This window comes from Glandiceps talaboti, chromosome 5, assembly GCF_964340395.1.
Source record: "Glandiceps talaboti chromosome 5, keGlaTala1.1, whole genome shotgun sequence".
Taxonomy (NCBI): domain Eukaryota; kingdom Metazoa; phylum Hemichordata; class Enteropneusta; family Spengelidae; genus Glandiceps; species Glandiceps talaboti.
Genome location: NC_135553.1, coordinates 7,461,063 through 7,487,500, shown reverse-complemented (window position 1 = coordinate 7,487,500; position 26,438 = coordinate 7,461,063). Strand labels below are relative to the sequence as shown.

Sequence of the window (26,438 nt, the reverse complement as noted above, 5' to 3'; positions counted from 1 at the left end):
TAACTCCCTTAAAAAGTCATTTTTGTCTGCTTGTTGAGTGACAGAATCTAAAAACAAACATACGGAATAATAAGTAGATACACTTCAATCTTTAAAAGTTGAAAGAAGAAAATGGATTTAGTTTGTACAAATGTCAGGAGTGTACATACTGTCTGTTCGACGGACTTCATTTTTTATCATAAATCACATAACACGATTACATGCTCACCTTTCAGCACTTTCACAGCTACGGGAGTATAAGAACCTGATTGACCGTCAATATTCAACGCATCAGCCCTTCTAACCTCACCAAATTCACCATGTCCAAGGATTGCATTGTCATCAACATACAAATTTACACGTGGAAATTCCCATCCATCAGGGTTGTGTGCTCGTGAATCGATTTCATGACAGGGGAGCAACAGGTCAAGAACTTGTAGCCTATCCACGCTAGTTTCCTCTTCCTCAGTAGCATTCATTTCATGTTCTTCGCTGACTTGTGACACCTAAGGAATAGATTATGTGTTTGTGATAGCGAATGTAGGAAATTTGGTTGTTGGTGGATGACCAAAAATTGAACAGCTTGCGATAAATGTTGGTAAAGTTGTTGTTGAAAGTGTTAACATCTTCCCCAAGTAGAATACAAAGAAACCGGTTAATCTGAAACCAAACGTCGTTTTGTGTGATAAATATCCTACTTACATTTTTTGTTACATTTTATCGTCTTGCTTGGGATACTTACCAACATTTATCTTTAGGTTAGCTAACTTTAGGTGATACACACTCTTAAACCTGTACTAGCTGCAATCGAAACATTTTTTAATCAAATAACCAAAGATATGTTCACTAAAAAAATGTTATCGCCGTCGAGGGCGCTTATTCTTGGATGTGGCCCCCAAAATCAATTTGATTTGATTTATCGCGAATACAGCTACAAAAATATGTTTACCTACAAGTGATTCAATGTGTAAGATCACATTACGAGTAAGTTATTGTACCTAACAAAAACAATTCATAAAAATGTTCCGGTTGCAGTTAGTGCAGGTTTCGAAGGACATTTTTGTCTTGCCAAGTGATAAAATGCAGCTGTGGTAATGACTTTTTTAGCCAGACAATATTTAGCTCTGTTTCAGGTTAATTGGCTTATATTGCATTTGAAATAGTGACTTATCTGAGTGTGACGGATTCTTTAAAAGTATACTTACAGCAGACACACTGACGTCATCACTGTTGTACTTGCCATCTTCCTACGGAAGAAAATACATGTATAATTTGATATATATGATTATTATTGAAAAATCCTAGAGACCAAGCACATTCAAACAGTATCTTTCAATGTAATGTGTCGACGGTGAATGGCATGCTGCGCCACAGCTTGCCGATTGTCAATTGTCCACATTTAGGTAATGTTATTTGAGAGGGCGCCCTCTAGAAACCGTACGCCAAACTAATGAATGTGAGTCACCATGGCAACATTTGGCGATTAACTTACGTAATATATCTCAGTAGATCTACATAATAGTACTATAAAAAGGTAACAAATCTATATAATAATCAATATTGTCAAATCTAGTGTAATCCATAGTCCATAATTTAATTTACTGGGATAATTTTTGTTGGAAAGAGGTGAGTTGAATCCATTCTTACATGTCCGTTCGATCGCGGTGTTCGCCATTTACAACATAGTATCAGTAATACCAACATCAGTATCAGTGCTGCAATGACCAGAGCAGTAAGGACAAATATCAATATCGTAAATTTGTCAAATCTAAACTTGTTTGCACCATCACTTGATGTACCGAATTGATCATCTGGAAAAAAATACAGAGTCATTTGTGTTATGATGATAACATCAAAATTTAAACAGAAGTAGCAATATAGTGGCTTAAGCTCACTTGTGAAATGAAAGGAGATATTATCTATTAGCACATTTGCACACACAATGAGTGAAGTATGGCTAATGCAACACACTACAAAATAAAATTTGCATGACATCATGGGTTGTTATAATTACAAACAGTGTCACCGTAAACAAGGCGTCGTATGGTTCTACAGGTACATCATCTGACTCGACACTTTTACTGTTACTATCACTTTTACATTTCTTCTCTGTGAAATACCATTATCTTAGCAAATCATGTCCACGGCTTTTCTACTGTAAAATAGTGACAGCTAAAAGTTATGATCATATGGGACACTGAATATAATGCTCGGATGATTTTTTGCCGAACCAGTTCGACCCTTGTTTCGGTCGACACTGTTTGAATTGTATTGGTGATACCTGGTAATTCTTCAAGTGTGCCATTTGTTGATTCTAACAATGAGAAACTAGGAAAGTTTGATGTTTGTCTGAAATCTGAAAGAGAACAATAAATGACAGTAAATTACAATTTCGTTTAGAAATGGGATGCTGTCCCGATTCCATACTATAAAAACACGAATCTTATTGGATGTTGTCGTTTATATACTGTATAAATGGACTTTTCCATGCGCTCACCCTGGCATATAGCTCCTAAATCTCTGTAGTTTTTCGATGGCGATTGAAATTTCTGCAGTCAAATTGATCACAGTGCCACTGAGAGCGCTGCTATGTCTATTATCTAAGTGTATATATGTAAATACCTGTGGCCGTGCTTGTTTCAAATATAGAAATTCTCGTCGTTACAGGTAGTTTTATTGTGCTCTCTGTAAAATAAAATCGAAGGCAACGTGAACGTGAAAATGATTAATAACATATTTTAAACAGAACAATTCACCGTGTAAAGGTTGACAAAAATGTGTGTACACACACACACACACACACACACACACATATATATATATATATATATATATATATATATATATATATATATATATATATATATATAATATACTTTTGTTTGATAGGCAATGACAACATGTACTATACTACCACTTCGTGACTTCATAACACGTCAGTAGCGAAGATGTGAAAGATGCAGTTCGTACGTATAGGCAAGGAGTTCCAAGACGATGTTAATTTTGTTGCGAATTTGTCTGCAATATTTCAAAGAGGAAGGCTAATCCAGGAAATACAGACAATCTCATAAACTTTAGGTTCTGGTGAATAGTTTCAAGATTTTACGTCACCTACGCATTACACTCAATTTCAGAGAAACGACAAGTTGAACTTGTGTCTCATTCATTGTAAAGTACTGCTTTTATTGCATGGGCCCTCATCGTTAAATTTCATGTTATTCAACAGACATACATACAATAGGTAACAATGAATATTCGTGACTCTTATCTTCAGCGAAAACAACATGAATATTCATTATTCACCTATTGTATATACATGTCTGCTTATTCTCAGTAGGCAATGGGGCCCACAGCAGAAGTCCGTTGGGCACAAATTCAATTCAGTTTTTTTTTTTTAACAAACTCTAGGAACTTTCAACATGACTCACGTAATCATGTAAGGTAGTACCGTGATAACATACCTGCTGGGATCTCGACATTTAATGTGAACGAGATCTCGCGATAGTTCTTCATACCTGCATTGATTGCCATACATGTATAGTTACCGGTGTTATTCAGGGTTAATGATTCAATGTATAACAGGTTAGTGCTGTTGTATACCGTACCAACTTTTTGATGGTAAAGTTCTGTTGAAATGTCGTTATGGCGTGACACTGGTTCATCACCATTTATGTACCACGTGATATTAGCCTGAGGACTCCCAAGATTAGCTCCGCAAAATGCAGTGAATGACGTCATAATCAAGCGAGTAATTATACGACGCTGTTTATCGATGAATTTGTCTCCAGTTCTTATCTGTAACTTGAATGATTCTGTTAAGATTTGTAAAGGAGAAAAGAGTTTGGAATTTTGTAGCCATTTTGCACTCAAACACATAGCATAATGATCAATATAAGGTGATATGAGATCCTGCACATGTAGAAAACTATTCTCAATTTTCGATAAAATTAGTGGCTTGCTGTCTTGCCTAATTCAAATTAGAAATCCAACAAGTCGCCTCGATTGCCCAAACAGAAGTACTGAGGCTATTGCATCAAGAGACATTTACAATGTAGCCCAAACTTTGTTTGTTTCCCAGAATGCCTCGCCCGAAACTTGATCAGTCCGCCTCTTCTGAGCAAGATTCGCATTTTTAAAAAAAAATCTATTTAGATAGGAAAGGTCGCAAGTTATAGGGTTGCTGAAAATATCTTTTTCTGGATCCTGCTAAACATAAAGAAACGCAGCTAAGATTACCAGCCTCGTCTCTGTTCCCCATTAAAAAAAAGTTGAGGACATATAGATAATACTGAAGTACTTTTAATCACATGTGTATTGTGAACAAAATAATTACTAGCAGGTGAGGACTTTTACTTAACCCAAATTCTGTTCTGAAATCTACATCTTGGTGTACGTGGAGTTTTACTCAGTCTGACTGTGTTTTTGGTAATTTCATTTTCGAGATAATCGCTTGAGAAGAGATTACAGTCAATCGATCAATCCTTTATTCATATCAGTACTCTCAGGCCACTGGCCTTACGTACAAACTTAACTGTTCAAATTGTCATATCAGACACTAGAAAGCTAAAGTCATACAAAAACCATGTGTTTCGGTGTCTGAATACATGATAAATAAGATAATGAAGTGAAAATAACTAAATACATAAATACATTATTGGTTTCTGTCACGAAAAACGAAAGATGCATGGCGAGATTTCTTTGTGTGTGCATGCAATTGGTCTTCATGAGTGTTACAAATTTGTCATAGTGTGGTTGTTTATAATAACATGCTGGAATGTATTTCTGTCTTGTGCATATGTCTGTGTACAAGGGACAACAAGTAAGGGGGGAAGTGGTATTCGTCTTCAAGTACCGTTTTACAATGTTCACAGAATATCTGGTCTCTGTGTGTATTAATACATCTTCTGCCTGTTTCTATGTGCAAGTTATGAGCAGAAATTCTGAATTTACAAAGTACATTTTGTAGATGCGGTCTGTTAGCTTTCAATGCCAAGAGACAGCTTAAACGAATAATAATTGTATAAGTTTTGGACGATCTTTTGTATTGGTTGCCCATTTATGTGCGTCATTATCCTTTAACGTTGTGAAAATATGTTAAGAAATACATGTTCATCTCCCAACCCTGTAGATACCAAACCTCTCTATACAAAAGATTTTTGACTGAGGTTGACCAACACGGGCATAATGAATTACAGGCATTTAGGGTAGGTCACTCCAGACACGTCACACTTTCGAACAATTACAGTGATAGTTTGTCACATCCTATGGGTGAATGACACTATAATGTAGTAAATCTAGTTGCGCCAGATGGTGCCATAATTTGTGGTGCATGATTTTCGCAACCTTCTGGTTATCAGTTTCATCAGTCTGAACTGAACTTGAATTAAGGTGTCATATTTGACACCTTGCTGTATATAGTAATTAGTTATTTGTTATTTTCATTTCATTGATTTTTATTCAACGGGAATTGTTAGCGATTAACTGAGAAAAGTTTCGCTGACATTTCCTGCTCGAGGAATATACCATTTCCGAAACGAGTATACAGTTTAGTATTTCAGTGTACATGTATAAAATGGACCCATTTCGTTTTGCGTGTGGTTGGGGCGAGGACAAGAATTACATGAGTACAACAATTCAAAGTGTAGAGTTGAACACTGCCCTCTAGCAACGTCACTTAGAAATAGGCGTAGCCTAAATTAATCATAATATTACCTCCAACTGACAGTTGAACATGTTCTCTGCTTTGTCTGTTCGAAGTGAATATAGTAAACCGATCGTATTCACCATCGTCAGATAATTCCACCGTCTTTATCCGTAAGGTTGACATGTCTACCACTTCATACTTGTCTCGACAGTTATAACAGTATTTGGCTTCACTGCCTGCTAATATCTTAGTCAGAAACTGGCCACCCATTCTTTCCCAGCGAACCATCGATATTTCTTCTCCTTCATTATCTCCGAAGGGAAAGGACAAATCGACTGACGACCCCACGTTTGCATATATCACCAATGAGGACTTCTCAGCACAAACATAACGTTGAACTAAAGGGATATATAGAAACGAAGGCTTGACAATTCTTATTTTGTATATCCTCTTATTATCGGTTACTGAAACTACGTCATGATAAACAAACTAAAACTACAGTGATTAACAACTCAGGCATTAGTTTTGAGCCTAGTTTCGACGATATCTAAAATTCCAATCTACTTGAGACACTGGTTGCTTATTTACACGTGTACACACTCAAAAAATTAACACGAACTCTATGGTAATCACTAAGTCTTCCATTTTTGGGCAGCGTTTGTGTAGTGTGACCCACGCACCATATAAGGAAAAGGTCTTCCGAGAAAAGTCGTAAGGCAGGCGTTACAGGCTGATAAATACTGCCTCGAAGACTGCAATATTTATATTATTTTTCAAAAAATTATACAAACAGAATAACAAACCAAAGACAACATAGGTTGACATCACCGATTAATTTGGAGATGATTTATCCATCTATCCGAACAGCTTCCAGATTGTTAATAGCAATGCAAATATATGAAGTGTTAGTTAGATTGTACAAGTTTTAATTAATTCAAGATATGTCATTGATCGTAATATAGGAAACCATATGCATAAACCCACTAACCTGTGCAAAACAATGCCATTGTTCCAAGATACATCAGTGACAGCCAACTCAGTATCGACATGATTGCCCATTCGAGGATACTCGACAAATCCGGAACGAAGGGAATATCATTTAATATTGTTATTGCTAGAGCGTTCATTGAGCTCACGTGACCAAACCGCGAAGTTGCATCAGCCCCCAGAGTTCGGGAACGCTAAACAATAGAGGTCCGATCAGTTATTTATTTTCCACTACTGATGTCCGTCTTTAGTTTACGACTTCATACATATGATGTCGTTACACGATCAGATGTTTATATAATACATTTAATTTTACGAACGATGAAATAGCAAAACATTAGACAAATATAAACATTAAAAAAAATTATTGCAATTTTCTAAAGAAACATATTAACGTATGATAAACGTGCATGAGTTCTACTTTACTATTACAAGTATACTATGACATCATGGAAATGTTTCGACATGTTTCGATATGTGTACCTATGGTTGCATCATTCAAAAGTATTGTTTACATTTCTTATCACGACAAACAGCAGTAAAATCGGAGATTCACAAATACTGGTATGTAAAAACATAGCTCCTATATATTGACATTGTCTGCAATTTGTTTTAAAGCAGATTCGACTCGCACGTAAATACAATTTTTCTTAGAATACTCTGTTTCATTTTCTATTTTGCTGATTTCATTAGCTGCGTCTTTAAAATAACAAATTAGTGTTCAATAATATTCACTTCTTTTGAAAGCCATCGAAACTTCATGTTAAATGATATAGATGAGCAAGAAGCGAATAATAACCTGTATAACTCAGCAACAGGATACGAACTTTCAAGTCCCTTTATTAAAAAACGACACATTACATGTTGTGTAAGCAAAACACACAAGTGGCCCATGTATAACTACAAATGATTCACATATATAAATAATATTGATTTGTCCCATCAGCCGTCAGATTATTAAATCGATGGTAAGTTGTATTTGTGTATATTTGTAGCTTGTCTTTGCGTTCACTCACCCTTTTCAGGGGGGTCTATGTATATTGTTTTTTATTGATTCTGTACAGTTGTGAGCTGTATGATTTAAGGACTAATAAAAGAATAATAACTAGTGGTGTTCATACTTTTTTTTACTGAATGGCTATCACATTTATCGTAAAAGGGCATAACTAAAAAACTGTAGTACATTGAGACTGCTGGTGTTAAATGCGATCAATTTCTTTTAAATCTTGTCCAAAGGTGATACAAAACAAGGAACATATACGGATTGTGCTACTGCTTATATCACCTCCTTAGCTTAGCTATAAATTGTGTAAAATCCACCCGTACAGTAGTTTAGACCAGATTTAATCTGAATGCCCTTCCGTAAGGGGTATCGTCTTGCTATCATAAATATAATTCAAACTCCCTGTTCAAACCACACATTGCGCTCTCACAGTGCATTGAATATATAGAGGTCAATGTAAAGGTCAACAGTGTTACTACAATTTTGCGAAGTAATACACGTAGGCTAGATCGTGAACAACAGTGTTGAAGACCAACAATTTATTTCCGTAGGCTTATAGATTTCATAATATTGTTATAAATCATACTTTATTACACCTGATGAATGTGTTCAATGAAAGTGTATATTTCCCGAGATTCTGCGTTAATTACACGATCACATGGCTCACACCAAACAGCAGTAGCTTGATATTGGGAGAAATTGCAAAACAACAAGGTAAAAATGGTACTGAAATTTAAGTATGCAGTCTTAAGACATAGCCTAATTACCTAACTCATTACTTATGCAAATTATTCTTTAACACTGTGAGGTACATCAATAAACTTTACAGGACGTATGGGATTTATTAAGGTTAACGTATGCACTGAATTGTATCAAAATTGAAATGTAGATTCTTAAGTTATAGTCTAATTACCGAAACTCATTAATTATGCAAATTATTCATTAACACTGTCAGGTACACCAACAAAGTGTATAGGCTACATACGATTTGTTATGGTTAATGTATGTACTGAATGGTATTGAAATCGAAGTATGCAGTCTTAAGATATAGCCTAATTACCGAAATTCATTAATTATGCAAATTATTCATTAACACCGTAAGGTACATCAACAAATCTTATAGGACAAATGTATTTTGCTATATTTAATGAATATACTAAATTATATCGAAATTGAAGTATGCAGTCTTAAGATATAGCCTAATTGCCTAAATTCATTATGCAAATAAAACCTAAATCATTTGGCTGAATGATAACTGTAGAATATATGTCTTTCCCACCAACAGTTGGTATTCAGTACACATTTACATCATTCTCCATTCCAGGTAGACTGTGAAATGTAACATTCCCGACTTGTAGCCCACGGAACAACAAATCTCGTGCCATCTGTAGGTCTCATCTATCGCTTAGGGGTAGACCATTTGATATCCGGGGGGGGGGGGGCTTGGAAGATTGGTTGAGAGTCATTACTTTTTTGACACCTGCTTGCCTGTGAATAAATTTTTTTCTCTTTCGCCTATGCTGGCAACTTTTTTTTTCCTTCTTTGAGATATCCAGATTTTTTTACGCCTATATGTTGAACACCTACTTTTGTTGTCACAATTTTCTGTTTGGTTTTCGCACAGGGTAAGAGCGTAAAAGATGCTGTTCTATCACACACAGATTATATTTAGAAAAAAACATATTTCAATACATGTTTGATTTTCAATTAAATAAACATCATTGACAGCTTTTATGCCATGGTATGATGACACTCTGAAAATTGAAAATGCAAATCGGAAACTTGATTGGTGAGCTCAAACATTCAGACAGGCCAGTCAGTTTCTCCAGCCTTGGGGGAATAGGGGGTGGTCAGTGTTTTTTTTCCATTGGGTTGACAAAAAGTCACTGACCTCCGTGAATAAAGTTTCATAGCATCTTGACATTAAGCTGTAGTGGGAAGAGCTTTGAGATTGGGATATGTCCACCTCTTTGTGTGAGTGTGTGTATGGGTGGGGGGGTTTCTAGGGGGTGTCGCCCTAGAAGCCCTAGAGGATTTTTACTCCTAAAGCCAATTTTTAGGCTAATCACAGACACTTTCAGGCAATAATTTCCAAGCTTTACAAGACAGCTCTAACATGTAAAAAGCGACTATATTAGGTTGAAACATTTTTGAAATAAAGTTTCATAGCATCTTGATTGTGAGAGGTGGAGGGAAGAACTTTAATTTGAGACTGGGACATGTCTACCCCTTATGGGGGTCCTAGGGGGTCTCCCCTAGAAGCTTTTGAAGTTTTTTATTGTTGGTTTAACGAATGAGTGGCCTCTGGGGTGAGGGAGACGAAGGGGTTTTCCCCTGGCAGATCTGGAGCTTTTTGTTTCTATTTAGGCAATTTTTAGGTTATTCATAGACTCTGAGGTAATATTGCCAAGCTTCAAAAAGCTAAAGTAATATATAGCTTAAAAAAGGTTTCCATGTAACATTGGTATAGGGGCATTGATATTACCCCCCCCCCCCAGGATATCAAATGGTCCACCCCTTAGGTTATTCTCTGCATAAAACTTCCGTGAATGTTGTCAAAGTTTATTATCATCTGGATGAGCACCACTAGGTACAGGAGTGTACCTATTTGCCTAGATACATATAAAACAATATATATATATATATATATATATATATATATATATATATATATATATATATATATATATATATATATATATATATATATATAAGCAGTAATTGTTAGATAGCGCACGTGTGTACGAGCGCGCGCGCGCGCGTGTGTGTGTGTGTGTGTGTGTGTGTGTGTGTGTGTGTGTGTGTGTGAAAGAAAAATTGCCACATGCATGCAATATAAATATAATGAATGCAATTTGTTTTAGCTCGACTTTTGCATATATTACAGTTAAATTTCCCGCATTATGATAATGCTATGTGTAGGTATAATTCTGTTTGACCATAAAGTGGAAAGACTCCCATTTAGAATAACCTAAAAGACAATTTCAGTATGAATATCTAGCTTAATTGATCAATGTCTACATGGAATATGTACTGTCTCACAGTAGAACTGTAATTTTCGAGGCCAGTGTGCATTTGCAATGTATTGTACGAAATTGTTTTCATTTAAAAGCATCCTTGAATAGTAACAGTTTTAAAATAACATGGAATATAGATAGGAATTGACAATTGAATTGTGTCAATGCCCTTGTCTTCGTACCTTATATAGCTTGTAAATAAGAATACAAATTGCGCACACCAGTACAACATTGAATGCGCAAGATATAATAAAACCATTGACCATTCCTGGGGAAAAAGAAAGGACAATGGTAAGATTTCAAATTATTCTAATACAATTGAAGACTCTCATCTATAATAATTCATGTTTAACACAGCATTTTAGTAAATCGTCAGACATACTTCTCCAACGTTTCTAATTCGAGAAAAGCTACAATTTAATTCAAAGCTCACAGGAGTGTGTTTTGTATCATAAGGGCAATGGCAAGACTGTATCAATTGACCCCTTATACTAGGTTCGAGTCTTACCATAACATTGCATTGATCGTGAACAAGTTAGAATGGATGGGACAGACTCAGAAGAGATTTAATACAACATGTATAAGATCATAATTTATAGGATATTTTTTTAAAAACTACTCTTACCATCGTTGCTAGAGCATGCTTCTGCTTCCGTTTCTGTTGACGTGTCTGTTTCTGATACTGTTACTGTCTCTGTCTGGATTACTTGTGTCGTTGGGCAGTGACAGTCACATGCAGGACACGAAGTCAGCCCTTACCAAATGAATTTAAAAGCAGGTGATTTATTTCGAGTTAGGGAAATATGAAAAGATGTGCTGAGTTTGCCATCTCTTTGAATCGATAATCTTGTAATTTTATAGTGACAGTGTGGCTCCCCAATACTAAGTTAATTCCTCAATTTTCATTGAACCAAAATGCAAATATTGTGGGTAAGATTTACGTTATAGATATTGTGAACGTTATTTTTTTTTAAAGATATTGTCAGACAAGTTTGCAGATGGAGTTACTTTAGAATCAATTTAAAATTATGTAATTATAATACAAGGCTTAAAAAGAGTGTTTCAAAATTCTACTGTCATTTGTTGTGTCAATGTTGTTTACATATCCATACCTTTGGTATCCAAGATAATTTCTTTACTTTCGACAGAACAGTTTGCATGAATGTCACATTTATAGATAGAATCTCCATCGCTGTGCCAATTTATCGTCAACATACTTTCTTTCTCGTCAGTGCTAATCTTGCGTAATGTATCTCCATCCTTTGAGAAAAAAAGAAAAGACTCTTCAAATGTGAATTATGAAATATACTCAATTTGATCCTTGTTGAGTAATGTATATGCTTCACCTCATTTGACAGTCACGACAACTGAATATTTTGAACAAATGTTAGTAAGATTTAAAAAATCTTAGAATTACCTGAATAAAAAATCCATTAACGAACCACTTCGTTGAAATAATCTTTTTGTTTGATGAACATTTGATTTCCGCTGTATCAGTAGAATACTCGGGTTGCTTTACTATCGTTATATTGGTCTCTATTTCCTCTGAAAAAAAAATAACCGATGATATAATTATCAATCATGGCAAACCAAATTCCTGTTCAAAACATGTGGATATGAACTTATAAAATGGTTTGCAATATGTTATAAAATGAGTAAGTCTGCAAGGTGAATGATAACGGATAAATAGATCAATCTACTAGACAGACAGACAGACAGACAGACAGACAGACAGAGATAATTGTCATCTCTGTATTTCGAATTCGGTATCCCTCTTTCCTCTCTCTCTCTCTCTCTCTCTCTCTCTCTCTCTCTCTCTCTCTCTCTCTCTCTCTCTCTCTCTCTCTCTCTCTCTCTCACTCCGTCGCTCTACGCTGGTGGGCGCATGTATGGATGGATGGATGGGAGGTTCAATCTAACAGACAGACAGACAGACATACATATATTGTCAAGTCTCTTTATTTCGAATTCGGTATCTCTCTTCCCTATCCCTCTCTCTATCTATTCTGTCTGTCTGTCTGTCTGTCTGTCTGTCTGTCTGTCTGTCTGTCTGTCTGTATGTATGTCCTTCTATCTCTGTACGTCCTCGTTTTAAACTAACCTTTTACTTTGACGTCAATAACTGTGGTTTTGGTTCCTTTATCAAGTGATCGCGTAAGAGTATACTTTCCACTCATATCACAATTGAAGTTCCAGAAATTTACTGCCAAGTTGTTGAATTGATGAGAGGGTGAAATTTTGATGCCGTCCGACGGATTGGAGTATATGTGGCATTGAGCTGCTTTCCCATTAAGATTTACAAAATCAAAATAAATATTACGATTACTGTCCTTCAGGTTGACGTCGGTTATATTCAGCGCCTTAAATATGAGCGAGAGAGTCGAATTCCTTCCTCCTGATACCGTAACATTTAATAATGCATCTCCGACTTTCACATCTGTATAAAGTTATAATATTTATTTGCTAAAGCAAACAATGCAATACAATCATATCAATCAACTCTCATAATTGGGCAAGGCTTAGGATTGTAAGAACTTGCGGTAAGAGTCAAATGATATCTTAATTAAGTAAATATAAGGAGTATAAGATCCCAGTACACAATATAAAAGGAACACTATACATGTACATTGAAATGCGCGAGAGCATAGGTATTGCTTTGCCATTTCTACCTTGCGTAAGGGAATATATGACTGTGTATGTCTGTCTCTCTTTGTCCCTCTGTTTGTTTCTCTGTCCGTCTGTCCGTCTGTCTGTCTGTGTCTGTAGTAATTTTATGCAGTATCTCAATGCACGCTTCAAGTATCTTTAGACTTAGTGCATACATTACATTGATGATGACGAAGAAAATACTGACGTATCCAATATCCTATACGATGCATGCTTCAAATTTTATGCATTTTGATGATACCAAGAATTTAGGAACAATACCCCCTACGAAAGGCATTCGGTTTACATTTGATAATAATCACTGACAGAAATCAACGTCGTGGAATCTTTGGTAAAGAGCATGATAATTTTATCTACCCCGACCCTCAATATATTTAAATATATCTTATCTATATCGTCTTCTCACCTCTTATTTCTGTAAGTGTTTGACCTAGAATTTCTTTAGTTGCACCAAACCACCATTGATGTATTTCACCATCTTCTCTCAAAGTAAGGTTATCGACCTTCAGCATCCATTTATCTTCGCGATTGATAAGTTCATGTCCTGGTAAGTCAACTCTATTCATATCTTTTTCATCATGTGAACATAATGAGAATGTCGACCCTGAATGATGTTAATCAGATGAAGTAAGAATAATATTAAAACACTGACAACCAGTATTAGATTCTAATTTTGTAGTATTGTCACAGTAGTACGTTATTTTTGTCACTAGCATTGTTTTAATATTTAAGTCAGGGGAAGTGATAATTTCCTTTTCTAAACACTCTAATAAACGTTATTATGAGCTTGCATGTACATCTTGGCAGGATTTTTTGTGAGTAACGTTTTTACCTCCCATAATGGAGTGTTATGTTGTGCTTTTGTCTTTCTGTCTTTCTGTCTGTCTGTCTGTCTGTCTGTCTGTCTGTCTGTCTGTCTGTCTTTCTGTCTGTCTGTCTGTCTGTATGTCTGTCTGTCTATCTATCTGTCTGTCTGTCTGTCTGTCTGTTTGTGTGTCTGTCTGTGGACACGATATCTCAATAATTGCTGCATCGATTCTAATGAAAGTTGCTACACATCTTCCATATGATATATACCCACAAGAACCGGTTAGACTTTGGTAAACATCCAGTAAAGATTAATCAGTTATTTTGCATAATTAATGGTTTTTACTAGTTAGGATATATCTTAAGAATTCACACTTCAAATTCAATATAATTTGCTCTATACATTAAACATCACACATCGCATATGTGCTATAAAACTGAATGTGTGCATAATGTGCATAATTAATGAGCTTTAGTAAGAATGGAAGCTTCAAATTCCATATAATTTGGCACATATATCAACCATACCAAAGCACACACATATTCTATAAAGCCAGTTTAAATAGTTATAAATATTATTTTTATAATGACCTTAGCTAATACTCGCAGATCACAATATACTAGTGTTAGTTACCTTGCTTCCTAGTTGTATTTACACACAGTATTCGGGGATCAATAGGATAGACACCGCTATCAAGGTAAAGTGTATATCCAGATTCTATGTTGACGTCAAAGTTTAGTGGTACATATATCTCAGTAGTACTAACAGCTCTGGCTCCGCCTGCTTGGAAACAGGATATATAAAAAAAATTAAATGTTACCAGCAAAATGTCCTTGATTCAGCCACTTCTCGGTCAATGCAAATCGTTAATGGAGCTCTTGATGTCGGCTAAGTTTTGTCAAGCTGCAGTGTTATCTGTTATCATATGTGATAATAACACTGAACAAGTTGTGATAAAACAATTAATGATAATTTTTGAGACACGACTGATTGGAAATTGTAAATGTAGAATGTGCCATTATCGGCGGTAAAGTTTATTACCTTGATCTTCGCATTTCAGAATACCAAAAGCGTTTCTAGTACATAAAATAAGTATTGTGTATAGCCAAATATTTCTCTTTTTCACCAAGGTTCCGTTAGATGAAGACATCATTAACTGCATCTGGAAGTGAAATGTAATTTTTCTCATGAAAGGCAAGCAGGGTCAGAACATATATTACAGCAAAGATATTCCAAATCCCGTTATACTTTAAAAATAAAATGGAAGTTACAAGTGAGGGCGCAATCATAAGACGGAAACGTGTTTTTGCCTATAATAAAGCAGCAAACTCATCACAAATTACATGAATACTTGTCCCACAGAAATAAAGGTCTTGATTTATCACATCTAGGAATGATTTTCGGGATATAACAACTGTACATACTATAGCAATGTAGTCAATATAAAACTGGTATACTACATGGTATGAACCCGTTGGATTATAATTCGAAATTGCAACGAATGTCGCCCAAACTGTTGGGAAATTATCCTTCAGTTATAGGGTCAATGATATGTACTCTACTGTAGAAAAATATACAGGTTCATAGTAAAATGTCATATTTAGTTACTGCACCATAATGAGAAATGTTCTCCAGGTGAACGATCTATAGGGAGGTAATGAGGCCTTGATTAAAAAGAGGTATGTAGTATAAAAAGGCATGCCTTTTACCTGACATGGGAGTCGTGCTTTGGAAACAGTGCGCTACTGGTACTGAGTGGGATTTCATCATACCAGGTAATCGTATTGTATGCAAATTATCGAACTAGTTTCGAACACATGAAAACAACTGCTTGCAGAGTTCGTTCGACTGAGATACTTGAAGGGCATACAGTTTAAGTGTTGTGTGCTAAACAGGTTGTCCCTACTTAAACCACTGAACAAAGTACAAGTAACAAAAGGGTCTTCAAATTCTTCTGTTGTTATGAGAGTCGGCCGATGTAAAGACGAACATGGTCATAATCTCTTTTTAACTTTGTCAGCATTTCATTTCAAGGACTAGTCATGGTTTCACTTTCGTGCTTAAATAGTACAAATACATATTTCGTGCGTCTCCAAAATGTTAACGTGTGCATTTACTGTGGAGACGTCATGGTAACCAAAGCTGTACTTTCGTATAACAATGCATTGTTCAAGATACTACACAGTAGATAGACTCAATAAAGCATTGACATGGTATACAATCAGAAGTATGGATACTAATCAGTTTGTTATGTAGTTATTTTTCAAAGTATGGATAGTTACTCATTTGTAATGCGTCTTTTTTATTTTCACCTTGAAGGCGTACTTTGTTTACAGAATACGAATTTGTGATCAATGATTAAATTTGACTGGAAAGCCCCTCTCCTAAATAGTTGTTGGATGATGCAATAGATCAACGATAACAAAGGTATTGAAATATTGGTATTTATAGCACGAAACATGGCTGGAAAATCTGATGCAATAGACCAAAGATAACAAAGGTATTGAAATATTTGTATTCATAGCACGAAACATGACAGGAAAATCTGATGCAATAGTAGTTAGAGGTATATAGTGTAAGGTTGCTGACGCTTAAGTCTTACTCTATCAAGAACAAGTAATTCGTCACCATGAAGTTTACATCGACAGCCGTTTTCATTGTAATATGGATGATTACCATGCATGGTAAGTATACTGTATAATATAAACAGATCAATTGTATTGCATAAAACGTATTGTTCACTAGTACATTTTTCCCGTTTTTATCTTCATTTGTTTATTTTTTGAATTTCTTCTGAATAAACATAGCTATAGTACGGCAACCGAGAAGGCTCACGATATCACAAATAAATTTTGATTTTAAAAAAAGAAAAATTAAGAAAAAAATTCATATCACTTTTCATTTTAAAGAAAAAAAAGTTTTTTCATATCAAGTTGCATTTGCAAATCAATTTCCAAGTTCAATTCATTTTCATTTTCACTTGCATGCTCAAATTTCTCCGATTTAAATTCGTTTTCATGTTCACTTGCATTTGCAAATCGATTTCCAATTTAAATTCATTTTCACAAATTTATTTATCTTTTTAAAAAAATCAAAATCTATTTATGATATTATGAGCCTTCTCGGTTCCCGTAGTAAAGGCAGGAATTAAAGTAATGTAGAAGCAAGGGTGTGTAGCAGATTTACCCCCATAAAACTGTTAAGTTCATACTGTTATTAAATGAGGCCCAACTCTCTGACGGGATTACCATTAATATATATGCATGAAAATATATGTTCAAAGGACCCCTTTAAATTGGAAGATCGTTAGAGCTTGGAGGAAAATATCAAGATAAATTAGACTTGGATATTAGTATAGTATAGTATAGTATAGTATAGTATAGTATAGTATAGTATAGTATAGTATAGTATAGTATAGTATAGTATAGTATAGTATAGTATAGTATAGTATAGAATAGTATAGTATAGAACAGTATAGTATAGTATAGTATAGTATAGTATAGTATAGTATAGTATAGAACAGTATAGTTTAGTATAGTATAGTATAGTTTAGTATAATATAGTTTAGTATAGTATAGTATAGTATAGTTTAGTATAGTATAGTATAGTTTAGTATAGTTAGTTTAGTATAGTATAGTATAGTATAGTATAGTATAGTATAGTATAGTATAGTATAGTATAGTATAGTATAGTTTAGTATAGTATAGTTTAGTATAGTATAGTATAGTATAGTATAATAGTATAGTTTAGTATATTATAGTATAGTTTAGTATAGTATAGTATAGTATAGTATAGTATAGTATAGTATAGTATAGTATAGTATAGTATAGTTTAGTATAGTATAGTATAGTTTAGTATATTATAGTATAGTTTAGTATAGTATAGTATAGTATAGTATAGTATATTATAGTATAGTATAGTATAGTATAGTATAGTATAGACTTTCTTTATTCCAATGACGGAACATACCTCCGTTTATCCCCGGAGGAGGGTTACATAAATACATAAGAACGAATAAAGGAGGTCACGTGAGCCAAAACCACAAAACAGCTGAGAATTAGATATATATAAAGACTACAATGCAAACATAAAGTAAATCAAATACTGTCCCTGATCCTGAAACAATCTATTATGAATTTTTGCAGTCGTCACTACAATAGTTTTATCTCTGACGGAATTATCAATAACCATTTTATATTAGATAAGAATGTCATGCATTATTCTCTATAGACTGTCCCACTGTTTCAACACATAACGGAAGTTTAGTTTAAAATTAAACTTTAAAGATTTTTTCAAATGAAAGATAAGAATTCTACACTAACTAGTTAATAGCTGTTTGATTATATTCAAGAACCTATAATTAAAAAAAAGTATGCTCTTTAAATTTCAACAGGTCATGTTGGTTTTGCGAAAGAATTTACGAAATTCACAAGTATTGGGAAGACCGAAACATTGGAATGTCCATACAGGAAGGGTAAGCAGGGAGAACAAACCCAGGCCTTGTCATTGATTCGATGGGAGGATGCTCACAGTGGTAGATTTATTGGTCATAACATGCTTGGTGTTCACAAGTACATAGACACGTACAAGTACTCAATACACAACGCGAGTTTGACAATCCGAAACATAAATTTATCTGACGAAAGTATATATCAATGCACTGTGGTATTCGAGAATGCTAACGGAAAGTCTGAACAACGTCTTGGAATCATTCGTCTCAATATCTACAGTAAGTATCCTATATTATGGAAATGTTAGACTTATCCATAATAACATCAATAACGTTATACCGAACCATGTAATTTGCACTTTACTTAAACTCTAAAACAACGAAAAAACCATGAAGGTCTTCCAAATTGTTTGTTTTTCTTGCTTCGATGGTGTTTCAGCTAAAATTATATTGGTTTGTCTTTCACTCATGGGACATTACTTTCGTTTTTCACACATTACGTTCGTTTTTCACACAAAGATAGACACAGTTTAACTCTAAACTAACAATAACTGAGAAACAACAAACACGGCAGGATCTTTTACCCAATAACACTGAACAGTGATAAAGTATTGCTATTCTTTAACAGTGCAGTAACGACAGGCTTCTAATGAAAACATTACACATGGACTTGATGATTTCAATGGGCTTCAATTGTTTATTTTCTGACTGATAATCAACATATATCAACTTGACTACTTCTACATCCCCACTGTGCATGGCACCGATGTATTTGTTTCTTTGCATTTGAAGTTGTCTAAGTGTGTGTAAAATATGTCATGTTACAAGAGTGAAATACCAAACCAACATCATTTTAGCTGTGTGTGTTCGTGTTTGTTTTTAATTATAGTTCCCTTCAACGCATCGTTCGATTCGTCAGGTGTAGACACCAAAGAGAAAACAAAATTTAGTGCAACGTGTAAGACAACAATGGGAAGACCCCAGACCACATTCACATGGTATTTCAACGACCAACTAATATCAAACTACAGTGATGCGCAAGTCCGTATTCTTGACCAGTGTGAATATGGGTTTGAAAATTCTTACAATTGTTCGAGTAAACTTGATATCGATGAAGTGGAGATTGGACACACTGGAAAGTATACCTGTAGAGCTGAAATCAGCGGTATGGAGACCAACAAGATAACGGAGAAGACGTTCAGTCTTGACGTTAAGCCAGGTATTATTAAACTATTTGTACTAATGAAAATGGTTTAGGAAAATTGTCACAATGAATCTACCGCCATGAAAAATGGTGTAGTTGGACACATTATTTATCATTAAGGCGTCATAATTGTCGTGTACTAATGCATACATTGTCCATCAATATGTATATCAGAAACAATTTATATAGTGCACTGTAAAAGCCCTCTTCACGTTTGTCGTTCACAATAGATCATTGCAAAACCGTACCGTTGGTGTTCATCACATTATCTGTTGATGAAAAGTCAATGCAATAATTTATTCTCTCCCTTTCTGCAGATGTCGAAGAGCTGTCAACAGAAAACGGTGAACACAGCTTTCAATCGTCAACACAGATGATTTGGTTATTTCAGATATTTGTAAACTTGATCCTGCAGATGATGATTTCCGCAAGGGAAACTACTTGACATTATGTCCAAACGTGACATCACAGACGTGTAACTCATATATCTTTTACTACATTCGTCATGTATTGTTTTGTTCTTATCTTCAAACCTCTCACTTTGAAAGACTAGATGAGCTTCTGAACTTTCAGCCTATAAGTATATAATCTGCCAAGAACCTTTTTTATATGCATATCGTCATTTACACATCAAAATGAAGTCAGGCTTTCCTACAAATTACGTTATATAATGTAATAAATGTTATATCTTTCATAAAATCGAGTGATCTGTCTTTCATTTCAAATCCTACAGCAAGCTTAAGAACAAATACTCAAGAAGACTGGCTTTATACGAATTAAAATTTGTACATGTATCTACTTCAGATACTATCTACAAGGTACATTAAGTTGACGCCCTAATTCTCTAAAATTAAAAGGATTCAATTAAATAGAGTAACGTTACGTTATCATAGTTGCTCAATTTACGCGTATTTAAGTGTCCACATAAATAATCGCATTAAGGTGCATCACGCATCTTCGTACATGTTTACGTCCAGTAATATAAAGTGACCATCTTCTTTATTATTCATTCAAACGTATTTACTAGCTTGAACATAAAATTATTTCCAGAAGTCGGAAGATACATGTAGGTTTTATAATTCTAGATTGAAACTACCCGTATGCAATCATCCTCTAATGGTTGCCATGCAACCATTATCATTGACCAACCGTATCGATAACGCTACACTACAGTTTACAATAGAACTCCAATAACGCACAATCTGTGCTGGTCACGGAACTGAACACTACGCATGTTGGGTGCACTGATTCCACGCGACGAGTTTGAATGGACCTAGGTGCCGAACGAAAGAATCATCGTCGTGACATAAAGCAACTTTATAGTAGTGAACCGCGTTTCAAAAGCGCACGAGTGACATCTAAATGACGTCACCAGCGTTACGCCTGTGTGATGATAATCCTTTTTGATTGTTTGCACAGTATAGAAGTAGAAGTAGTAGAACTTCTCCTCAGTTTAATGTCATTGAATATGAAAAGAGGGGTGGAGTAGGTGAGGAAATCTGCTGATTCAGAGTAAAAGTTCGTAAATAAAAGAAATTTGTGTATTAGCAACAGTGGTTCAACGAGGGAGTGTAGCGTACTAGGACTTGTCGACCTTTCACCTTAAACACGATACGATATACGATATCTCCTGGTGCTAAATAGAATCATATTCCAGGTAACCTCACTGCACTGTGTGCAAATAATCGTACGATTTTTTAACTGACGAAAGCATCTACTTACAGAATAGTTCGGCAAACGAACAAAGAATACGTCCCTATCGCCACACCAAGTTAAGTAACAATAGGTCTTCGTATAAAATCGTTGTGTTGCTATGAAACAAACACGAAACACGGCCAATGTGATGTTATAAAACAAACACGGCCAATCTTGTTTACTTTGTCATTCCAAATTGAATTTTATATCAATAATGTAGACATGGTTTCATGTTTAAAGAATGCAAGAATACCCCTGTCTCAGAAATTTCAACATAGTGTGTATATATCTGATATAAGAAATCACAGTGACAAAAGCTGTATTTTTCGTATAATGCATGAAATGATGATGGCAAGCTATTTTTGTTAGATACTTCACGGCGATAGTGATACATGTCAGAACATTTAGCAAATAAATTATTACAAAATCAGCAGTAACGTGCACGTGGGTTATTTTTGCCCACTTCTACATCTAGTGTCTATTATTTTCCTCTTTGTTTTTAAACGAACATAGCCAATCTCATATACTTACAAATTTGTCATTCCAAATTGAATTTTAAATCAATAGGGCAGACTTGGTTTTGTGTTTAAAGAATCCCAACAATTTACTTTGTTTACCGTGTTTATAACAGAGGTCTAAAAATAACTTTGATTGACATTATTGTTAAAAGTTTGCTGGATCTGGATGATGCAATAGATTCGAACAAAGGGTTCAGCTATAGGCCACCTTTACTTCTATGGTTAACTTGGTGATTAGCTCACAAGACGTGGTACGAAGATATCTGATGCAATATTATTGTTGCAGTTTATAAGGCATTTTTTCACCCCTGTTTCTTACTGTATCACAAAGAATTTATGGTGTCATAATGAAATATAGGATGACAATTGTTCTAATTGCAATGTCAATAATTTTCGTCAAGGGTAAGTTTACTATATTATCATAAATCTATCTTTCAATTTCTCCATTTAGTCATATCTCCATTTAGCACCCATTGTGTGACTGTTGTCCAATTTATGATCGTTGTACTTTGAATTAGCCAAGCTAGTGGGACTTCTCCCCCGACCAACAAGCCCATGCCCCTTCACCTGTTATGCCTTTTCTATGCCCCGACGACCCTAATGCTTGAAAATGGCAGATTGTTCCCTAAAGACTTTTATAACATTCAATAACTTAGGGTTCATATCATGTTTTCAAGGAAATCCACAATTGTTTTTTTCCAGTAGCGTTATATAATGTCGATCATTTTTGATTCAGAAATGGCATTATGAAGTCAATATTTTGCACGGTGACCCCTGATTTATTCCTTGATTTTAACTAAGAATTCCGTGAATGTTTTTTGGACAACAGAAAATGTTGGAGACTTTGATTTCTTGGGCGCACACTGCCTTAAGAGAGGTAAAGTTATAATGAAAAGCATTTCAACACGCAAAATTCAGCTGAATGAAAGTTTACCATCGCACGATTGTGATTTTTCAGATTAGATAAGAATTCCGCACTCAGCAATTATAATTTTTCGATGCGTTTATCAACGTCTAATCATACTAACTGTCATGACACTTAACTTTCAGCTGCAATTATTAACGACATCGAAGTCACTTACTCGTTTTACAAGTATTGAAAGGACAGAAATTCTGTCCTACTGCCCTACCGGAAAAGATGCACAAGTTCACGGGTACGGACGTGTTCACCTGAAAATACACGGTAAGCATATTTAAATCATACTCAAAATGGTCCTGACTTCTTCGTGATAATACATTCATTGTAACATCCAATTATAATTTTCTTTTTAATCTTTCTCAATCACATTTTTCTTTCGTGAAGGAAATATCCATTACAAATAACCAATTTTCATGATTGGTCATTTTTACGTCTCGTTAGGAGATGTATGTATGTATATGTATGTAATGGTGATGTCTGTCCGTCTGTCTGTTTGTTGGTTTGTTTGTTATGTTCAAAACAGTTAAGACTGGTTCTTAAAATGGCTAATTACAATTGTCTGTCAATAAATGGGATAGATATCAACACAATATCCCGCTGTAAACACTATTTCAAATATTAACACATCAGTTGAAATACCACTATCGAATTACACACACATCAGAATTTATGAAAGATGTAAACATAAACATTATTCTTATAACTGCTCGAGTGAACTAATCATAAACCAAGTGGCGGATTACGACAGTGGAATCTATTCATGTAGAGCTGACATCACAGGCCTGGAGACCGACAATATAGCAGGGAGGTCATTTAGTCTTGACCTCTCTACTATAAGTTAAATCAGATAAGTTAACGTTAATTCGTCAATAAAATGGTTTTAAAAGAAATAAATTGATGCTACTATCATCATATTTATATTAATGCTAGGAGGAATGTTGTTGCAATGTTTGCTTGTAACCATCCCATATTAGGGGCATAATGTAGGTTGCGAGTTTAACTGTCACACGTGACTTCGCATACAACTAGGTACTTACAATGACGATTGAGATAGTCTAAGGTCATAAAGAAACCATCAACTTCCATCACATAAGATATCAATAAAAAAAGTCGATTCGATTACAAGTGTCTTTTCACACTTTCTTTCTACAGATTGATTCTACAGTTGCCAGTAACAAATGGTGTACAACCGTCAACACAGATGACTTTGTTGACTGACATTTTAAAGCTTGCTTCTGTAGAAGGTGATTTCCAGATGGGACATGTACAATACGTGACATAGTGTTACAAGCTGACAACGCACAAATATTGTATGCAACTCAATATGCCCTTAAATCATATAGCCACAATTGTTTTCTTTAGCCTGCTCACCTCACTCTGTAAAAACCTCAAATCCTCTTACAAGATAGTCATGTAAAACTGCCTTGTATTTTCACACCATTTACATCTTAAAGGAAAGTCCTGTCAGACATGTTTCTACCTTCACTACACTGTCTTGTATATATTACTACCATCCACTTTCTGGTAGTATGATTTTGAGTGATGAACTTGTTCAATCTTGAAATGTTGTGAAAAAGCCCTAGTGCAATTGACAAATGGTTGGCCATTTTGGGAATTTCCTGCAAAGGTTTTAAATGATGGAACCTCTGGTGACATCACAAATGCCCTAACGCCTTTGTCTTGACTCTACGAGATTAGGCACCCTTGATGTCATCACCAGAGGGTGTCCAATAAATCCTTGCAGGAAATCCCCAAAATGACTGTGAACACAATGTCGAGTGCAGATAAGTATTCTTGATGGGTTTTACCCACAATGCGAATCAACGCAGTAAATACGACCTTCTTTCACAACTTAGTGTGTTTTTGTCTAATCCTAAAAGAAAGCACAAACGATACTGTAGCAGATTTTAATCATGGTGACAAAAACTAAAAGTTTTAAATCTATATATTATGCTAAAAAGAAAAAATATGCAAGATCAGTGCCTTTCGTACAAGAACTTTGGACTGTGGTTTATTTAAAGTTTAATTTCCCACGTCTATCTATACATCATGCAAACCAAACATTCGTGGTGAATGAGCGTAAGCGAAGCTATCTTAACAACACCGCTCTATATTAAACGTAAATTTGATTCATTGTAATAGTCTATGCAGTAGGTGCAATATGGAGAGGAGCATGTAGATATTACGTATCGATGGTGCTTTTTCTAATAAAAGTTCCTATACTATGTCAATATAACTTCCGCCATTCGCTACTATACCTAAGTTTCGTTCTGTCTTCAAGTTTCTTTTTTTTCAGTTTTTGAGTTGGAAATACTATGTGATTTCATAACGAGGCAAACAGGGATTTTCTTTTAATTTACTCAATATTACTTGGTTTTCGACCTTAAACACTGAATTTCAAAAACAGAGTGACGTGTTTGAATAAAGGAGGAAAGTATCAACTAAATGAAAATAGAAAATAGGACCTCGATATATTGGTTTCTATAATCTTGATAAAGGTTAAAGTTCTAGAAACTTAGCGTGTTACAAAAGTCTAATAACGACTTACCATGACATACCTATGTATAGTACAGTTGTTGTATATGTAGATGACGTTTCATTGGCCACAGTAATGGTGAACATTATCCGTATTAATCCAATAAGGAAATCCTAGCAAAAGCCACGAATGTTGTGGTCATTTAGAGCTATACGTATTCATTATTCCACATTAAGCCGATTATAGAACAGCCTCGGAACACCATGATTGAGACAGCCTAAAAAATGTCGGAATTTGCACAGGTCATACACCCACTACTGTCATGTGATGGAATCAATATTGCATCGAGGGGGCAGCAACAACTGAATTCTGAACATTGCACTTGTGTACGTACCTGTACAATTAGAATTGTTCGATTTTATTGGCATAAACCCAACATTCTCGCCGAGGTTATTCTTCAGGTAAATCAACGACGCCTACATAGTCAACCAGTTGTCACTATGGCAACTTTTACAAGACAAAGCAGACTTTGAACATTCTGTTCTTACCTCTCGTAAAGGAGAAGTTGGTTATGCTGTTATTGACCTGTATATGTATATGTGCGTGCTTGTCTGTTCGTGGTTACGATATCTAAAAAAATATACTACATCAGTTCTAATGTAACTTGCCGCACATCCTCCATATGTTTATGGCCAGAACTGGTTTTGGTAAAAGTCATATGAATACTAAAGAATCATCAGAATTCAAGCTTCAGTTTTTTTAAACATGTTACATACATTGACAACAACAAAGCGCACGCGTACTATAAAGTCTTTTTTATACAACCTTTAATTTCAACGAGAAACGTGCATGATTTCGATATAACTTGGTACACATATCACTGATAATAAAGCTCGATATTACTTGTGACGTAGTCTTCATTTCTATATTTAGCAAGATATTCTTCAAATTTCGTATAATTTGATGTGTATGTTTATAGTTACACCAAAGGAAGGAATGGAAGGCATTCAGTATACCTTCTTAGTGGGGTCAGTTTACGTCTTGTTAGGGTCAATACTCTGATTGCAAGAT

The 26,438-nt window shown here is 35.0% G+C and overlaps 2 protein-coding genes and 1 long non-coding RNA gene across 11 annotated transcripts in view; 2 read left to right on the top strand and 1 right to left on the bottom strand.

The window, feature by feature from the left end:
- Nucleotides 1-25,711, bottom strand: part of LOC144434773 (uncharacterized) — a 30,283-nt gene extending 4,572 nt beyond the window's left edge. For 3 of the 9 annotated variants that reach the window (XM_078123256.1, XM_078123260.1, XM_078123261.1), the window contains exons 1-18: nucleotides 25,440-25,711; nucleotides 15,147-15,267; nucleotides 14,739-14,888; nucleotides 13,704-13,901; nucleotides 12,732-13,067; nucleotides 12,048-12,175; nucleotides 11,743-11,890; nucleotides 11,256-11,384; nucleotides 10,813-10,898; nucleotides 6,612-6,804; nucleotides 5,692-6,021; nucleotides 3,441-3,791; nucleotides 2,602-2,664; nucleotides 2,261-2,335; nucleotides 1,627-1,790; nucleotides 1,185-1,226; nucleotides 209-485; nucleotides 1-47 (exon numbers count right to left, since the gene is read on the bottom strand). The exon at nucleotides 1-47 is cut by the window's left edge and continues 70 nt beyond it. In XM_078123256.1, coding sequence (XP_077979382.1) covers nucleotides 1-47; nucleotides 209-485; nucleotides 1,185-1,226; nucleotides 1,627-1,790; nucleotides 2,261-2,335; nucleotides 2,602-2,664; nucleotides 3,441-3,791; nucleotides 5,692-6,021; nucleotides 6,612-6,804; nucleotides 10,813-10,898; nucleotides 11,256-11,384; nucleotides 11,743-11,890; nucleotides 12,048-12,175; nucleotides 12,732-13,067; nucleotides 13,704-13,901; nucleotides 14,739-14,888; nucleotides 15,147-15,267; nucleotides 25,440-25,442 — 2,841 coding nt within the window. In that variant the 5' untranslated portion in view covers nucleotides 25,443-25,711. Of the gene's footprint in view, nucleotides 48-208; nucleotides 486-1,184; nucleotides 1,227-1,626; nucleotides 1,791-2,260; nucleotides 2,336-2,601; nucleotides 2,665-3,440; nucleotides 3,792-5,691; nucleotides 6,022-6,611; nucleotides 6,805-10,812; nucleotides 10,899-11,255; nucleotides 11,385-11,742; nucleotides 11,891-12,047; nucleotides 12,176-12,731; nucleotides 13,068-13,703; nucleotides 13,902-14,738; nucleotides 14,889-15,146; nucleotides 15,268-15,814; nucleotides 15,897-25,439 lie in introns of those variants that run through there. The other 6 variants (XM_078123262.1, XM_078123263.1, XM_078123257.1 and 3 more) reach the window with 6 other exon arrangements.
- Nucleotides 16,666-20,407, top strand: LOC144435733 (uncharacterized). Its single transcript, XM_078124343.1, has 4 exons — nucleotides 16,666-16,789; nucleotides 18,499-18,834; nucleotides 19,445-19,774; nucleotides 20,077-20,407. The coding sequence occupies exons 1-4, from the start codon at nucleotides 16,735-16,737 to the stop codon at nucleotides 20,202-20,204; spliced, it is 849 nt and encodes a 282-aa protein (XP_077980469.1). The 5' UTR covers nucleotides 16,666-16,734; the 3' UTR covers nucleotides 20,205-20,407.
- On the top strand, nucleotides 22,231-26,140 carry LOC144434775 (uncharacterized). Its single transcript, XR_013480859.1, has 3 exons — nucleotides 22,231-22,374; nucleotides 23,023-23,155; nucleotides 24,044-26,140. It is a non-coding gene; the product is annotated as an uncharacterized LOC144434775 (long non-coding RNA).
- The last annotated feature ends 298 nt before the right edge of the window (nucleotides 26,141-26,438 follow it).

Coding starts and splice junctions, on each gene's coding strand:
- LOC144435733 (XM_078124343.1), top strand. CDS start 16,735: ATGAAGTTTACATCGACAGCCGTTTTCATTGTAATATGGATGATTACC. Junction 18,835..19,444: donor CATTCGTCTCAATATCTACA/GTAAGTATCCTA, acceptor TTTTAATTATAG/TTCCCTTCAACGCATCGTTC. Junction 19,775..20,076: donor CAGTCTTGACGTTAAGCCAG/GTATTATTAAAC, acceptor CCCTTTCTGCAG/ATGTCGAAGAGCTGTCAACA.